This window comes from Bombus terrestris, chromosome 12 (genome assembly GCF_910591885.1).
Source record: "Bombus terrestris chromosome 12, iyBomTerr1.2, whole genome shotgun sequence".
In the NCBI taxonomy this organism is placed as follows: Eukaryota; Metazoa; Arthropoda; class Insecta; order Hymenoptera; family Apidae; genus Bombus; species Bombus terrestris.
In genome coordinates this window covers 4,346,485-4,359,583 of record NC_063280.1, presented here as the reverse complement: position 1 = coordinate 4,359,583, position 13,099 = coordinate 4,346,485, and the positions used below count along the sequence as shown (strand labels likewise).

The 13,099-nt window shown below is 34.7% G+C and overlaps 1 protein-coding gene across 3 annotated transcripts in view; it reads right to left on the bottom strand.

Moving 5' to 3' along the window:
• Positions 1-213: 213 nt before the first annotated feature.
• The window catches only part of LOC100643981 (high-affinity choline transporter 1), a 23,691-nt gene continuing 10,805 nt past the window's right edge, over positions 214-13,099 (bottom strand). The window contains exons 5-14 of one of the 3 annotated variants that reach the window (XM_020866025.2): positions 10,910-11,138; positions 10,204-10,432; positions 9,589-9,823; positions 8,728-8,834; positions 8,270-8,373; positions 8,034-8,164; positions 7,349-7,626; positions 6,449-7,099; positions 5,378-5,574; positions 214-4,598 (exon numbers count right to left, since the gene is read on the bottom strand). In XM_020866025.2, the coding sequence (XP_020721684.1) occupies positions 4,313-4,598; positions 5,378-5,574; positions 6,449-7,099; positions 7,349-7,626; positions 8,034-8,164; positions 8,270-8,373; positions 8,728-8,834; positions 9,589-9,823; positions 10,204-10,432; positions 10,910-11,138 (2,447 nt within the window). In that variant the 3' untranslated portion in view covers positions 214-4,312. Of the gene's footprint in view, positions 4,599-5,377; positions 5,575-5,737; positions 6,339-6,448; positions 7,100-7,348; positions 7,627-8,033; positions 8,165-8,269; positions 8,374-8,727; positions 8,835-9,588; positions 9,824-10,203; positions 10,433-10,909; positions 11,139-13,099 lie in introns of those variants that run through there. The other 2 variants (XM_012314619.3, XM_012314620.3) reach the window with 2 other exon arrangements.

Here is a 13,099-nt window from a genome sequence, read left to right as displayed (position 1 = left end):
GCAGTGGCCTTTCACGAGGCTATCCTCCAGGAATCGATCGTTAACCTTCGAATCCTCTTTCGTACGTTTTAATAATACTGATATAGGTCTTCGACGTTTATCTCGCGCTTGTAAGCTTCTAATCATCGATTTTACAAAAGTACGGAAATTGACGTTCTAAGCGAAGAAAGAAATAATCGACGTAAGGAAAAATAAATAAGGATAAGTAAAAAATATGTTAAAATAACGAATTATATTACAATTTTCAATGAAAAGGATGAAAATTTTGGAAAAAAATTAGGAAATGAAAAGGTATATTATGAAATGTTATAGAAATAAATTACATACTAGAAGAATTCAATTAAGATTCTATTGCAGACTAGCATATAAGTATCAGGAAGAGGAAAATTATCGTTCGATATCTGTTTAATTTTGGACTTGAAATTTGAAATTTTTTAAAATTTTGGATATGAGAAAATTATATTCAATTCTCACAGTTTTCGATAGTTCAGTTTCAATCGTTTGATCCATTTCTTGCTTATAATATGTATGTACTACTATTTGGTCTGACCAATAATCTACTTAACTACTTCTTCCACTTACATTTTTCTCTGCATTAGAACCTCAATTAAGACCAATCTGTATGAAACTAGTGAATGAAATTAATCACACAATAAGTATTTCCTTCCTGTAAATAATATAATAATTGATATAAAATAGCAAAATTTCTATAGAAGTTAGTCATGGAACCGCTTTAATTATCGCTTCGCTCTCCAAGCAATACGATAATTAAACAGGTTTCTACGTCTTACAATTTCTTAAGAAAAATAGCATGATATTACACGGTACCGTGCAAAGGACTGGAAGCGTGTTGGGTGATTGTTTATTCTACGAAAAATTGTTTGTTTGCCGCATATAGTATTGAGCCAACAGAGGTTCTGTACCATTGTAATTCTCGCTAGCGTTACATTGGTTATAATATAGAGAGAAACCTCCATGTGTATGTATATATATATAATATATATACATATGTAATATATATAATATATATATATATAATTGTACAACTACAGTTTACGGTTTATTAATCCTACAAGACTAGACGTATAATCGGTGGAAAAATATCGTTATTCTTCGTCGTCGGAATATCATAAATTTGCACGTAATACATTGGACGTTCTATATCCAGCAGCTTAACCTTCCCTCACGAGTACGAAAAAGTAGGTTGAGCAACGGAAACCCTTGACATACCCCTTTCCCCTCCCCCTACCCAATCCCTGACCCGTTTCCGGCTAAGAGAAAAATAACGTTTCCTTTTCTCTTTCTTTTTAGGTAGACGATTCGAAATACAGCTTCGAAATACAGCTTCTCAGTAATGTGAAGATAAATTAAGGAATTTAAGAATTCGTATGTCTATATAGTGATACAAATATACAGAAATCGCAAAAAATTCTAAAATTTAGTAAAAATTCAGGATAGATTTATACAGATGCAGAACTGTAGAAGTGCAGAAAATTTAAGGGTGTACCTATATACATATGTATGTATATTTAGACATTAAAGTAGAAATTTAATTGACATATAATGTTGGAATTTCAAATTGAACTATGTAGATGTTCATGAATTTCCGCGAATCATCATGCGAATTTTGTTTTAATGAATACTATCGTCCTCCAATAATACCATCCAATAGCAATATTATTCGTAACGGCTGCAAATAAAAATATTTTTCTTATCTTTCATTTAATGCCGAATAGGAATAAAACATCTAATTGCATTTATTCGACTTTAATGATTTCCAAAATAACGATATATTCTACTATAAAATTTCATTTGTGATAGTGATTTCCTTCGATGATAACTTTTAGCGGTTCAGAAAGAGATGTATATACAGTGGCTACCGAAAGTATTGGCACGCATCCTTATTTCCCAATGCGTTCTTTTATCAGGTCCTACATTTCATTTTCATAGTATCAAATTTTTGTAATCATACGCAAGTACTACTAAATGATACGAAATTTAATATACATGGATCTAATTAATTAGTACGTAAACGCTATAAGTACAATGGTATACGTATACTTGTTGTAGCCCTTGTATATCGAAACTTGAAATTTTTCTTTACGCTGGAAACGAAACCGAAATGGCTTCGAGTAGCGAAGCTCATGCTGCTGCCTCTATTTCTCACAGTTATACTGCTCCTCACGCTCCTCCTCTTTCCTCCTTTTCGAACTGGACATCAGAAGTGATGGAGCTGCGTGCCCCAATTCTCACCGTATTATCAGCTAAATCGTCTATTAACTACCTCTTACTGTAATTATCTAAATGCATAATCGTGTTTCTCGAAGGTTCCCCTCTTTCCTTTCCCTTCATACACGAACTGGCCAAAGGTCCTCAACGTATCAATCGCTCTATCTATACAAAGTCACGCAAAAAAGATGATGATCATGTTCTTTTGTACAAAAATTAATCGCTTCGTAAACGGGTTACTTGGTTCCTCTGGTTGAATCAGTCTGAAAAGGGGATTTTTAACGACTAGTAAACACCTGGGTGACTAGAACTGTATTTTTTCGAGAATAATCTTTTTGAACTTTTTCTCCATCAGACACTAATGCATGTTGTATTTCAACATTCAGTAATTATTTTAAATTATCGCTCGTATACCAAAAATACTCGAAACCGTCGAAAACTCGTTTCGGACCAAATTCGTTTAGATACTTTGACTCCAAGTAGGGAGAATGTTGTGAATCACATAAGGCGTTTTGGAATTTCAAAAAGGTATATAAATAGCTTGACGAAGAGATACAGTTTTAGTCTTTCATTGGATTACAGAAACAAATGATACACGTCAGAAATGCACAGTAATTCTTGGATTATAGCAACTATTGAACGATTTGTTGCTCCGAAACTGTGCGATTAGAGGTCTTTGTGTTTTCTTATTTATCAGTCATACGTAGAGAGATCCGTGAAAAGGTGAGAGGAGATCCCTGGTGAGTGAGGATGAGATATAAAGGTTACAAGTTTTATGGGATGTTCCCTATAGTGTAAATATAAAATCGAAAAGTATGGTTGTTTTCACGTTCGTCTGATGAATCTGATAAAATCAACGATAAAAGGTAAGCTATATTCCTGAGTGATAGATTAAGTACAGCAATGACGAAAAATAAGATCATAGTCATCTTTTGAAACGCGTTTGTGATGAATCGAAATGTTCGATCACGAAGTTCGTAAAGTACAATGCCGACGTGGATTAACTAAATTATCTTACAAGAGGGGCAGCGTCATTTGAAACATGTCTCGCTTTTATCTAAGGTCTACGAATTTCTGATCGATCGCTGGCTGAAATCTTACCGCTAGCTTGACGTTTTTAGGGATCAATTTTAGTGGACGAATCGTCTGCGGTCTCGACTACAATCTTGTTTTGTCCGTCATCAAACAATTGAAGCGATGTGATTAAGGAAATTTTAATATATTAAAAATACTGTCAGCGAAAAATATATAGTTTAAAGTTTCAAATATTTCTTGCAACTCTTTCGAAACTTACTATAAAGTCTTGAAAGTCATTGCAAATTATTGCGAGACATAATCTTCGCAAACAGCATTTTTCATCACGACTAATTTCTTTATTACCACAAACGACGTTATATCAAAATTGGACGATCTGTTCGATGAAGCGAATGAATGGGACCAGAGATCTATCTACGCGCTAAGGAAAGCATTTCCTTGCCCTTTCCATAAAAAACAGGTATTTCCTAAAAAAGTCATAAAAGTTGGGCAGTGGTAGTTGTACGATGATTCGAGAGAAAAAAAAGATAGGATCGTAAAAAGACGCGATCGGCCTTGTGACTTGGTCAGGCGAAATTCGATTGTCCTCTCGTTTTGGCTCGTGGTTTTTATTGCATATCTAAAGGAAGCGATATGACAAAGTCGGTAAATCATTTCAAAATTATATCTTAAAAGCACCAATGTTTTGATTCATTACTGAATTGCTAACAATGATAAAAATTAGTGTACGACCCTAGCTGCGGCTAGATCAATTAGCAAGGTGAAAATCAGGTGAGAATTTGAATTTAGTTACGTATTTCAGTTCTTATTATACCTTTAAATCAGGTTCTAACTTTACTCTTTGTCACATGGTATTTTTTCATGACTTGAAAAAACATAATTATTTCCTTACAATAATAAACGTAGAACACTAGCTCATGAAAAATAACGGTGGACTAAGTTATACCATTATGATTCTTGGCCAGCCTGGGCGTGGTGATCCCATTTCACGTTTTTACTTTACAAGCTCGTTATATCGCTTCCTTTGAATATACGTTTTCCTTCAAATTTAAAACCTGCTGACCGCTTCGTCGTCAGTCACGAAGTAGTTGGAATTCTTCACAGCCGAGCTGTACATGTTGTAAGTAGGACTACAAACGACGAGTCCAGTCGTGCAACCGCTCAGCTCCTTTTCAGTCGTCACGGAACCGTGTCGCGCGATTGTCGACGTCCTTCTATCTTTCTTTGCCAGAGTCATGCGACAGTCTTCAGGACGCAATGGCATCGATGGATACGTTGGCTGTCTGGCCAACGTCGTCAATGCTCGGTCTCCAGTGTCATTGAAGCTGCGCAAACGTTTGAACGTACGATCGGAGAGGATGTTCAAAGATCGAGGAATCATGTGAAAATTTTCATTCGTTCTTTATGAGATGCTACGCGAAGTTTCATATAGTTTTGTAATAGATATTGCAAATAAATTTTTATCTTTTGTAAGATTACATAATAAATTTGTTTGCCTTTTTGTATTACACTGGCCACAGAGAGTATTTGCAGATCATTGTATTTAATGTAGTGCTTAGGTAGTAACTAATTTAGTCTAAGTATATTACATTTGTTATCATTTACTATAAAAATTAAATGTAGAATCTGATAAAAAAACTGTTCCACTGGAAAATAAGAGTATGTGCAAATACGTTTTGCAGTCACTGTATATTTTGAGAAATATAAAAATACCAATGTTAGCAGCAGTGAACAAACATAAGATAGATAGTATAAAAAAATATAAATGCTTATAATTGCATCATTTAATACCAGCATTGCAAAAGCACGTTTTTATTAAATTTTTTATAAAAATTAAAATTTTATATAGTAAAGAATTTGGATCAAATAAATGAACGAACTTTCCAAAGCTGTGAAAATTTATCCACATAAGCATCAAATAATGCGCACCAACCAATTCTCTATATAACAATAAACTATTCGCTACTAGAAAATGATATTATAGATCCTATATAATCAAACGAAATTACTAATTGCTAATGAATATTGACAAATAAAATAAATCAAAGCCGTTCGCTATTAATGAGCATTAATGAAATATCGATGAATATAATAATTTGTCAATTATAGATACCTATGATGCCTGACGATGCCCCTTTTGATTCTGCAATGTTCATTTCCACCCTGTCCCTCTAACGCTGTCCCATGGGTTTTGCACGCCTCTACTCCCATAGGAACGGGAGAAAGTGATCCAGGTCCGTACGAACTACTGCTCTGTCTCCTATCCAAAATGTGGACAAGCTCCACCGACGGTGTCGGTGAAAAAGTGCCCTAAAGACACCTCACGTCAAACCTTACCCTCCCATTATTTAGCGTAATCTACCAAATTCAAACGCTACCAAATAAAAACCGAAGAAAAATCAGGAAGGGTTTCGCAAAACTCAGAAATCGTTCTTCTCTGGCATCCAGCGGGTGAGAACAACTACAGGTAAACTACTTAAAATAAATTTCATTTTAATGAAACGTTTAATTATACAACAACACAAAATCAATATAGCTCTGTTATAGACACAAAACCAAGGATTTAGATATAGTAGAATCTCGTCTATTCGTACAGGTCGAGGAATAAGATAATTTAGGTAACCGAAAAGTTTCGAGTGGAAGTTCGCTAGCTATTATCTTCATCTCTTCTTATTAGTTTAGATAATAGGAGCTAATGTTCCAAATTAACAAAATTAACACAAAATTAATCAAAACCAAATTACTTTTTCAATCGTGCTATGAATTCATAGTCAACCAATATTACTGCAAGTCCTTCAATTAGACTACTATTATTAGTATTTTACAAACAACAAATTGTCAGCACCGATTCCCTTGCATAATAACGACAAGTTTGAAACAAATCAAATAAACCTTTATATGTGTACAAATTTTACAAATTACAAGCCAACTAATCATCCTATTTGTCATAAAACTCTAAAATTATAAAAAGGAAGTTTACGATCTTATACTTGTCAAACTTACCAATTCACTAATATTATTATCTAGTACATCATTATGCAAGACGACTCAAGTGTAAGTTCATATACCTGAAACTGAACATTAACCTTTTCGTATAAACGAAGTGCGAATAAAACGAGGTTCTACTATGATGAAAAAAAAAAAATTATTAAATTCACAAGGAGGTGACGTCGAGCTCGCTCACCTGTAACGATGGTCTCCTCAAGGTGCCACCCTCCATACCAACCAGCTTCACACCCTTCACGTTCTTCTTAACGTTGATGGTAGTCAACATATTATCTGGGACACTGAATTCCGTGTTTCCTCTGTCCACGATACTGATCCTCTCGTTTTCTCTCGCTTTATCGTTTAACAAAGATCCATCATTAGATTTGGTGTAATGAGGACCCGGAGTCATAGGGTTAGCTACAGTGGGATTCGTTGGCACATTCACTATGCTTGCATTGTTATTTGGAGGTATAGTTGGTCGATCAGTTGGTAAGAGCATTTGACCCATGGAACCCCTTAGGTTTCGTACACCTAATATTTGGCCTCTGGACACTTCGTTGCTCTGTATAGGGGCGTACTGATTGGGAGTTGGAGTGTGTCTACCGCTGATCGAGCTCGTATGGATTGTGTTTCTTAAGGTTTGAAGGTGTTGGAGGCTTTGGTTTGCTTTTTGAACGGCTGATCCGACGCTGTTGACCTTGGTAGTGTCTTTTTCGTAAGAATCGGTGGCTATGGTCCCACTGTCTCCCCGATCAGTCATGTCTTCCACTGAATTGGAAGTAGTGCGGTCGTCGTCGTAGCTGCCGGGTCCGATCCCATCACACGAGTCCATTCCAGAGGTGGATTTCTGGCCAGATGAAGGTTTTAGGGTAATTTGTATTCTTTTAAGACATATGGGATATCACAAGATATGTGAGATATATTTATAGGGTCGATTCTAGATATTAAAACAATGAGAAATGTGCATGTACAAAGATGTCGTTTGGGGTTTATTTTTCAAGTTAATTGTTAGACATTTAGTAACTGTTGCATTTTCGTGTCTAAAATGTATATATAAAATATCATTGTAATGATACTGAGGATTTGAAAGACTCACATTGACAGAGGAAGTATCCATTAGAGCGGCACCAGAGCTGCTCTGTACAACCCCAGGTTGGTCTTTCGATTTCCCAGGCGAATATACACTAAGAACATCGCAACATCGGGGAAAATAACCTTTACCAAGAAAATTTCTTGTAAAGAAACTGGTGATGAGCTGGGTAAATAGAGCCACGATCATGGCACCAGTGCGAAATGGGAATTTTTGTGATTGCGTTTCCGTGTCGTAGAAAGGGTATTCGATGAGAGCTGGCACGCCCAATCCTCTTTCTCCGCCTGAAACATAGTTATAAAATCTTTTCAAAATGAATATTAAGATAAAAAAAATACTTTATGGGCTAATAATATACTTTACTTTACTTTATAATATACAAAGATTGTTTCTTTAGAGAAACATTCTTCCCATCAAATTTGTAATGTACGTTTATAAAAATTGTTTTATGATTATTCTATGATCTATTGTCTCAGCAATTAAACTTAAACCTTTGACTAAACCTAATAGATTCTTTTCATTTTTATTTTATACTACTAAAATGTTTCTGTCTAGTCACGGAGTGGCGCTAAAACCAGAAAATTAACATGCCAGATTTATCATGTCTCTTTTCCTGTGTTTTGTGTTTTTTTAAATAATAAATATCCTTTATGATATTTTTATGATTTTTATGATTTTTTATGATTATTACCACAAAGACGTAAAACAATGGCCACGAAGTAACCCGCGAGACATCCATAAGTGTCGACCAGAGAGGGCCAATGGATAACGGTTAATAATTGCGGGAAGAGCACCACATAAACCAGATCAGAGCTCAAGTACCTTTAAAACAGAGGAGGCAACAGAATTAATTAGTTGGTCTGCTTAGTTGTCGACGGTGAACGAGTCAACAAAACAATTAATTCGAGTGTTTCTGTTACTACTCACGATAGATAATAAACGCTGTCCACCGTGAGTGCTATTAAAGTCGACAGTACTGTGATCATGACAACAGATATCCGGAGTATCCAATTCAGTTCCCTCTCGGTTGCCTGTAATGGAATAAAAATAATTAGAATTTTTCTTCTTCTTCTATCTCTTCTTTTTCTTCTTCGATTCTTCCAGTAGAAAACAGTTTAATTTTGAAAGAAACACAAGAAGCATTTAAATCTTCACATTTTGTAAAGTTAAAAAGTTGAAATCTGTTAGATTCTTCCTTCTTTTATTTTTTTTTTTTTTTTCTAAAAAATGCTTTAAACGTAAAAGAGATATAAAAAACAGTTAAATGTTCGCTTTTTACAAAACAAAGAAATATTTTAAAGAATCATGAAAATGATTGAATAAAAAAAGATTCATAAAAATTGTAAAATTATGAAATTCGCTAACAGAAATTTGTTAATATTTACCTTTGGCCTTAATGTGAGTCTGTAGACGTTCCTGGAGAACATGGAACTGCTGGCTAATATACTTGAATCTGCTGACGACATAACTGCTGCAGAAATGGCGCCCAAACCTGGAAATCAATCGTGAACAATATGTTATTTGACACGTTGTAAAAGATTTAGTTTAATAGATTTTGTAATTTTTCTACCATAAAATAGAATTAAAACAGTAACATTCTCTTTCTTTTTGCTAGAATTTAATTTTCTAGCCTGGGGTAGATAAGATTTAACGTTGTAGTCAGATGATAAGAATTTGCAGAGTCTTCGAGCGCTCCTGTACAGTTCTTCAATTTTGTTCTTTACAGACACTCGACCTGTTTCGCGGTTTCTTAAGCGACTAATGTACAGGGTGTGCCTGGAACGGGGAGTGTGCTTATCTTGAGGGTAGAAAAGGGTCAAATGGTTGTAGGCACAGAAACGCTTTCTTCACGAGGTCTACAGAAAAATTATGAAAGAATGATTGCTAGTTATTAAATGACTATATCACTCAGGAAAAGGAACTTTTCCATTTTACGCGTATCTCACAATATTGATCATTTTTTATTTTTGACAGAAAGTAGGCAAGAACAAAGAAATAACGCGATGCGCAAGTAAAGCTTTAGACTAGATTGTTGTTTATCAGAACGCTATTCTTTTCTTACTTCACTATTGTTCTTATAATTAATACTTTCAATTTCTTTTTAATGGAATGAGCAAAAAGCGTACAATAGCTCACGAAAATATATCGATGTCTATAACTGTTATAACACTTGATAGCAGTCCCTAATTCTCGTTATTGAAGCGAAGTTATACGAGATATTAGGTCGCCACAGTGATACAACTCACCGACAAAGGAGACCCACTGCGGCGTTAGATATCGAAGAACAATCGGTAACACATTCCCATCATGTGCTATTATACTCTTGTTAAATCCTTCTACGGATGACCAATCAGTGGCTCGTGCCACCACACCAATTAAAGCTGATGGAAACGCGAGGATCATGCAGCCAAACATCGATGCTATCGATAGAGCCGTTGCTATTGATGTGCTTCGCATACTTAGGATCCTTTGGAAATAGCCCTAAATAAACGTTCATTAAAATTGGTTGGTGCGATCATTAAATCGTTAGATTGATTCAGAAGTTAGAATGATTGAATAAATAAATACGACTTGCACAATGATATAATAATATTAATAATCTTTCTCTAGTGCTGTAAGGGATGTCTTTTAAACGTCGTAAACTTCCATAAATATAACTAAATCAATGATTAAAATTTTCTAGATATTTTTAAACATATTTTTACTATTGATTCTTTTTCTTCCGATCATAAACAATTTTAAATTTACATGCTTGGTATACGTGAAGCTTTTCTCTCAAAAGATTTCATTAAAGCCGGAAGTGCTTTGCATATTGAGTACCACGGTATACGATATTAGAACTATCGATGAATATTCAATACCTGCCAAGGTATACCGCCAAATACCAACAACAGCATACAATCTACCCACTCGCCCAGGTCCTCGTTCTTAATTTCCCCCAGCCATTCGTGCGGAGCTAGGTTCTTCTCGAAAGAAACAGCAGGGTGAAGAGCGGAAAATGGAGCAGACACTCCCAAGCCGATTACAATGCACGCTAACTGCAATACATCGGTGCATGCGACGGAATACAGTCCGCCGAATACGGTATACCTGCAATTCACATGACATCGGTATGTTTACCTTCGAATTTCATCGAACTCGACTTCTCAGACTATGCTACTTCAAACGGGGCAACGAATGCTTATTATCGCTCGAAAATATCGGGATATCTATTTATTTTTGGCAAGATATATTCCAAGTACAAAATTACGGATAAATTATTTCCTTAGATTGTTTATCACGTTCTGAATTCCAGAGATTAAAATATAAAACTGTGATAAATTATTCAAGCAAAATATAACAATAATAAAAAAGGGGATATTTGTTAATCTATAAATCATGTAAAGAATTTTATATAATTATATTATTCTATTAACAAGTTGTGATTACAAGAAGTGATATCCAAAAATGAAACGACTTTCAACGGCGATATTATATTCAAAAGGTGGTGGCTTAATGACATCCCATAATATTTCTTTTCTGGATGAGATATTTGGAATTTACTATATTTGCTTCTTTTTTACTCACACGGCTGCCAAGAGCGCAGAGGCGACAATGCTGATCTCCGGATCCACGCCAGCCACTACAGCCAACGAGCTTCCCAATGCTCTCAGCACCGCAGCACACCAGAACAAATCACCACATAGAGCAGGAAGGAACAACAGTCCTCCGACCCCGGCGCCATATCTCTCTTGAAAAGGATCCAGCATAGTCACATGCTCCGCTTTCCTCATTGGTCGTACAAATAACACCGCACCTGTCACGTTTCTTCGTCATGTTAACAATCCTCGATTCTGAGATTAACCCTTTAACTGCCTTGGTTTCAAAATCGAAATGTCCGATTAAAATTTCCTCAAATTGTTGGAAACTCCAAAAGCAATCTCTCCAATCAAGAAACTTTCAAATTCCAAAATCAAGATATTCAATCAAAAAGCTCTAAAATTGTGGAAAACTTCAAAATCAAATTGAACCAGTTGTTCGAGGATTGATGATGTCTAAAAAATCACAGATTCCGGTTGAAGTGTAGCACGATATTAAATTAACGAATAGTGGCTACAAGAAGTATTTACACATATTCTTATTTTCATGGTATCAAAACTTTGTTATCATATAAAGTACATGTTAGATGATACGAAATTTAATACACTTGAACCTAATTAATTAGTATATAAATACTATAATAGATACTATCGTGTGCAAATATTTTTATATAGAACTGATTAAAATTAAATTTTAATCAGAATACTGATAGAACTGATTAAAATTAGTTTTTTGTGAAAGAGATGGAAGTGAATGGCTAAAAGATGGGTTTAATGGATTCGCACTTTTAATTAGGTAGCAGAGGCATCGGTTAAGTGAAATGCAAACCTCGTTGCGAATGTATAGCTTCGATTAATTGAAGTTCAATCAAATTCGGGATCTGTGGTCATGGGATGAGAAGCAGGGTGTGGGAAAACATCGTTAGCAAAAAGGGATATCCATTACTCTGGAGTACCAGCAAAAAATTGGTGATAAAGTGGCTAGCGCATCCGTCGACGTGCAAATAAATTGGGCTTATATGTGCCGGTTTGATTGGACCTGCGATTGCTCGTCAGGATCATCGAAAAAATATTTTAGAGAATTTCCTATACGCATTTTCCGTGAATGAAAAATTTCTGTCTAATTACACGTATATTTTAATATCTGATATTAAAATATTTTTGATATTTCTTATTCACGATCTTTTTATTATTTTTCCGTTTTGATAAATTTTTTGATCATACTTGTTCAAATTATGTTCAACGAATTAGTTCAAATTATTCCAAATATTTTCTAGCAAATAAGGAATTTGTAACTCGAAGTTCGCTGTAATGGCTTTAAGGGAATATTATCAATCCGTCCTTGAATATATTATGTGTATTATAATACGAAACATTTTGAAATTCCATCAACAGTGTAATGAGATTCGATTATAAAGTTCGATATAAAAGTTCTCTAATGGTCAAATACTTTCGTAAGCCACTGTATATCAAAAAAGTTCTATTAATACTTAATAATCGTTAAAAATACTATTTACCCCAAACTAAAAAGATCTTGCTTCAAATCATGAAACTATACTCATTGAAACTATATTCACCCCTTCTACCATACTCCTTATCAACACTACCCTCTTAAAGCAAACCTCAAACGTCCAACCGAATCGACAACAATGACTCCCTCACATTGAATATAATATAACCTTCACGAAATCGTAGTCATTCTCAGTCGGAATTGTTCGAAAAAAGATATAAAAAAAAAATAAAAAATAAAATAAAAGAAAGAACTTTGAGTAAATTGAAGGAGAGAAGAAGCGATAAATATATCAAGTGCCTCGACCTTGACAATTTCATCACCTTCCCATCGATCTACTTCCACCCCCTTTATTATGATGCTCCCTTCGATGCGTGGCAGTTAAATGGTTAAGGTTACACCTAGTGTTGGGACTGATACTGCGTTGGTACCTATCGATACTAGCTTATAAATTACAATCCTATAGACATTGCATGAAGATTATCAATTAATTACGTTATCAATTAATTCCTTTCAAAAAAGTTAAGAAGAACTTTCAAAGAAATGAGAAAGCTAACCATGGATCTAATAATATATCTAGGAAATAAAATTGTGGAATAAACAAAAAGAGTAGAATTGATCAGTTTGACTTGTGAAAGATTCATGTACCGTGTCAGTCTCATCACTAGT